The 5382-nt window shown below is 37.6% G+C and overlaps 2 protein-coding genes across 2 annotated transcripts; both read left to right on the plus strand.

Annotated features, from left to right (window-relative positions):
• The first annotated feature begins 545 nt into the window (after positions 1–545).
• LOC112779130 (uncharacterized) lies at positions 546–4030 on the plus strand. The gene is made up of 3 exons (XM_025823384.1): positions 546–1997; positions 2420–2968; positions 3326–4030. The coding sequence occupies exons 1-3, from the start codon at positions 546–548 to the stop codon at positions 4028–4030; spliced, it is 2706 nt and encodes a 901-aa protein (XP_025679169.1).
• Positions 4031–4111: 81 nt separating this feature from the next.
• Positions 4112–5382, plus strand: LOC140182427 (uncharacterized mitochondrial protein AtMg00810-like). Its single transcript, XM_072228627.1, has 3 exons — positions 4112–4295; positions 4428–5052; positions 5199–5382. The coding sequence occupies exons 1-3, from the start codon at positions 4112–4114 to the stop codon at positions 5380–5382; spliced, it is 993 nt and encodes a 330-aa protein (XP_072084728.1).

Genomic DNA, 5382 nt, shown 5'->3' on the forward strand with positions numbered 1-5382 from the left:
ATCTGTGTAGATTCCCCTTCCAAGTTAGGTTAGCACTTTGGGGTTGCTAAGCTTTGGTGAAGAAAGCTTAGGGGGTAGATACTAGTTGAATTAGGGAGTAATTCAATAAGTATTGGTGTATGTAATCTGAGGATTATAGTGGAAATTCCACCATGGTTTGTGGTGGAGACTGGACGTAGGATTCTTGGTACTGAGAATCCGAACCAAGATACATGCTGGCCCCTTTCTCTCCTTCTCTGCTCTTTTAATGTTCTGCGTATGAGATAATTTCAAATAATCTCCTACAACTTAAGCTTCCACTGCAACAGAGTTTGAAACTCTAAATTTTAAGCTAACTTGATTCAACCCCCCTTCTCAAGTTCATCTAGAACCATCAATTGGTATCAGGAGCAAGGTCTCAAGGAGTCAAGCTTCACAGCTTGGAGCTAAGATCCATGGCCAACAACATGAATCCCAATATCGTGGCTTTCACTCTCACTGAAGGGCAGTCCAATAATAGACATCCCTACTTCAATGGCAGCAACTACTCTTACTGAAAAGAAAGAATGAGAATCTTCGTGCAGTCGATCGACTACAACATCTGGAAGATCATTCTCAATGGTCTAGACGTTCCCACCAAACAGAATGCTGATGGAGAAGTTGTGGCAAAGGAGGACAGCGAATGGACAGATGAAGAAAAGAAGGTTGAACTAAATGCCAAGGCAATCAACCTGATGCATTGTGCAATCAGTTTTGAAGAGTTCAGAAAAGTGTCAAGGTGCAAAACGGCTAAAGAAATCTGGGATAAGCTCAGACTCACTCATGAAGGCACTAAGCAAGTGAGGGAGACCAGAATTGACATGCTGATGAAGGAGTATGAAATGTTCAGTATGAAGGAGGATGAGAGCATCGATCAAATGTTCGAAAGGTTCTCAATAATCATCAACAATCTGGACGCCATGGGAAGAAACTACTCTGAAGAAACCTTGGTAAGGAAGATTCTGAGAAGTCTTACTAAGAAATGGGAAGTGAAAAGCACAGCCATCTCTGAAAGGAATGATTTGATCAAAATCACCTTTGATGAGCTGAGAGGCAAGCTGTTGGCTTATGAAACCACTCACATGTCTCAAGACAAAGATGACAAAAAGAAAAGTATAACACTAAAATCAAGAATGACAGCCCAAGGAGAAGAATCTGATGACAGTTTCTCAGATGAAGAAATGGTGCTCTTTGCAAGAAAAATGAAAAGACTACTGAGATACAAAAACAAAGGCAAAGGAAGCTCCTCATCCAAATATGTCAAGAAAGATCAAGTTAAGTTCACATGCCATCACTGCAAGGAGCCTGGTCACTTCAAGTCAGATTGCCCTCAACTTAAGAAAGACGAAAAATCCAAGAAAGACAAAAAGAAGGTGATGATGGCAACATGGGAGGACTTGGAGAACGACACCAGCTCAGAGAGCTCAGATCAAGAAGCTCAACTATGTCTGATGGCAGATCATAATGATGAAGATGAGGTAGATCTCTCTGACTTATCTATTGATGAACTGCACTACATTATCAAAGACATTTCTGTGAACTCTAAGAAAATCTTGGATAAGTATGCTAAATGTAAGAAAGAAAATGAGGCTTTGAGGACAGAAAATGATCTCCTTTTGAAAAAGATTAAGGCAAATGAAACTAGCAATGAAAATTTTTTAAAAGAAGAAAACATTGCCTTGCAAGCTGAATTAGAAAAATACAAACTCAAGCATGAAGTTACTGCTTCCACTGATTTGATTTCTGAAAACAAAAAGCTGAATGAACAAATAAAAAATTTGAATGAAGACTTAGCAAAGTTTGTTCAAGGTTCTCAAAATCTGAACAAACTACTTGCTAGTCAAATGTTTGGATCTGAAAAATCTGGACTTGGATTCATAGAGGAAAACAAGGCTGTTTTCAAACAAAACTTTAAAAAATCTGAAGCCTCCTCTTCCAAGCTTTTCAAACCAAAAGGATTCAGCAAACCTCAAAAATCAGTAAGCAAGAATCATTGCTACAAGTGCAATAGAAATGGTCATGATCCTCCTCAATGTTTCATCTTTCTTAAGTCTTTTGGTAATGATAGTAAATTATATAAAGTTGTTCATGATTATAATGCTCTTGGGCAACCAAGAAGCTTTCACATCAAAGGATCCAAATGGATTTGGATACCTAAGGTTAGTTGAAGAACATGCAGGTTTGCCTTGCATCCAAGAAGAAAATGGACATGTGGTATCTTGATAGTGGATGTTCAAGGCATATGACCGGAAGGGATACTTTCTTCATTAAACTCAACAAGTATAATGGAGGATTTGTCACTTTTGGAGATAATAGTAAAGGTAAAATAATTGCCATTGGTAAGGTTGGCAAAGATTTTTCAACTTGCATTGATAGTGTCTTTTTTGTTGATGGGTTAAAGCATAATCTATTGAGCATAAGTCAATTGTGTGATCTTGGATATGCTGTAACCTTTAGAAAATCTGATTGTAGAGTCATAAATGAGAAAACAGGGGCTATTTTATTTGTTGCCAAAAGAAATGACAATGTTTATGGTATCACTCTAGATGATCTAAAAGTTCAAAATGTAACTTGTTTCTCTTCAATGGAATCTGAAAAATGGATGTGGCATAAGAGGTTAGGACATGCTAGCATGTTCCAAATCTCTAAGCTTGTAAAAAGAGGCTTAGTTAGAGGTCTTCCTAATATAAAATTTGATAAGGACATCATTTGTGATGCTTGTCAAATGGGTAAACAAATTAAAACCTCTTTCAAACCCAAGGAAGATGTCTCTACTAAGAAACCATTGGAGTTGTTACATCTTGATCTGTTTGGACCAACTAGGACTCAAAGTCTTGGAGGAAAGAGTTATGGCATGGTAATTGTGGATGACTATACTAGATTTGGCTGGGTGTTCTTTCTTGCTAATAAACATGAGGCTTTTTCAGTTTTTGAGAAATTCAGTAAAAAGGTTCAAAATGAAAAAGGTTTAAAAATTGTTTCAATTAGAAGTGATCATGGTAAAGAATTTGAAAATCAATTTTTTGAATCTTTTTGTGATGAACAAGGCATATCACATAACTTCTCTTGTCCAAGAACACCTCAACAAAATGGTGTTGTGGAAAGAAGAAATAGAAGTTTACAAGAAATGGCTAGAGCTATGTTATGTGAATATGAAATCCCCAAGTTCTTATGGGCTGAGGCTGTGAACACAGCCTGCTATGTTTTAAATAGAACCATCATTAGGAAGTTTTTGAAGAGAACCCCATATGAACTTTGGAAAGGGCATCCTCCTAATCTTAGTTATTTTCATGTGTTTGGCTGCAAGTGTTTCATTTTGAACATCAAAGAAAATTTAGGAAAACTTGATCCCAAAACACATGAAGGAATTTTTCTTGGTTATTCCACTAATAGCAAGGCCTATAGAGTTTATAACAAGAACTCCAAAACTGTTGAGGAAACCATGCATGTCACATTCTGTGAATCTAACTCTGTTCCTAGTGTTTTCATTGATGATAGTCCAGGTTTTGAAGTTGAAGTACCTAAGAATAGTGAACCTGTTCCACAAAATCCAAGTTCTCATGAAGTTGTACCTGCTAGCAACGAAAATCCCAATTCTGCAGGAGACAATTTGGAATTATCTCCTGTTTCTGCAGAAAATATTGATGCAGAGGCCATTGTTGACCAAGAGGAATCTGAATCCTCAAACCAGTCAAGAAGACCAAGAGAATGGAGGTTTCTGAAAAACTATCCTGAGGAGTTCATAATAGGAAATCCATCCACTGGTAGGACTACTCGTTCATCTTTTAAAAGAGCCGAATCCAACAACATTGCTCTTTTATCAAAGATTGAACCTCAGAACATTCAAGAAGCTCTTGCTGATCCTTCATGGGTGTTAGCTATGAAGGAAGAATTACAGCAATTTGAGAAGAATCAGGTTTGGTCATTAGTGCCTTATCCAAATGGAAAGAAAGTCACTGGCACTAAATGGATTTTCAGAAACAAACTGGGTGAAGATGGATCCATAGTCTGAAACAAAGCTAGATTGGTGGCTCAAGGATATGATCAAGAGGAAGGGATCGACTTCGATGAGTCCTTTGCGCCTGTAGCTAGAATGGAAGCCATCAGATTGCTACTTGCTTATGCAGCTCATTGTGGTTTCAAGCTATTCCAAATGGACGTAAAGTGTGCTTTTCTCAATGGCATAATAGATAGAGAGGTTTATGTGGCTCAACCACCTGGGTTTGAAAACAAATCTTTTCCTAACCATGTTTTCAAACTAGCTAAGGCCTTATATGGTTTGAGACAAGCTCCTAGAGCTTGGTATGAGAGGCTTAGCTCATTTTTGTTGAAAAATAATTTTCAAAGAGGAGCCACTGACACCACTTTATTTATTAGGAACTATCATGATCATTTTATTCTTGTGCAAGTTTATGTTGATGATATTATATTTGGTTCAGCTAATGAGGATTTGTGTGCAGATTTTGCTAAGCTTATGACCAATGAATTTTATATGAGCATGATGGGAGAACTCAATTTCTTCCTAGGCTTGCAAATCAAGCAAACTGCTGAAGGCATATTCATCCATCAAGAAAAATATGCAAAGGAACTTGTCAAGAAGTTTGGGCTGGACTGTGCTAAGCCTATGAGAACCCCCATGCATCCTAACATCAAGCTTGATAAGGATGAACATGGTAGAGATGTTGATGAGACACGTTACAGAGGGATGATTGGATCCCTAATGTATCTAACCTCCTCAAGGCCTGATATCATCCAAAGTGTTGGAGTTTGCTCAAGGTTTCAATCAAAGCCTAAGGAGTCACATTTCTCTGCTGTCAAGAGGATCATCCGATATGTACTTGGTACCACTAATTATGGGTTATGGTTTCCTAAGACTGATTCTTTTCAATTAGTGGATTTCTGTGATGCAGATTTTGCTGGGGATAGGATTGATAGAAGAAGCACAAGTGGCATGTGCTGCTTTCTTGGGAAATCTCTCATTGTTTGGTCTAGCAAAAAGCAAGCTACAGTAGCACTTTCAACTGCCGAAGCTGAGTATATTGCATCCTCCTCTTGTTGTTCTCAATTATTATGGCTGAAAACTCAACTAGCTGACTATAAATTGAATGTCTCAAATATTCCATTGTTTTGTGACAACATGAGTGCTATTAATATTTCCAAAATCCTGTCTTGCACTCAAGAACAAAACACATTGAAGTTCGTTTTCATTCTATAAGAGAACATGTGCAAAATGGAAATTTAGATATTCAGTTTGTTAATTCTGAGGGTCAGCTAGCTGATATTTTCACAAAACCATTGATAGAGGAGCGGTTCTGCAAGTTACGAACTGAACTGGGCATTATAACTTCATCTCTGTTTCCTTAA

Source organism: Arachis hypogaea, chromosome 19 (assembly GCF_003086295.3).
Source record: "Arachis hypogaea cultivar Tifrunner chromosome 19, arahy.Tifrunner.gnm2.J5K5, whole genome shotgun sequence".
NCBI classification, from domain to species: Eukaryota; Viridiplantae; Streptophyta; class Magnoliopsida; order Fabales; family Fabaceae; genus Arachis; species Arachis hypogaea.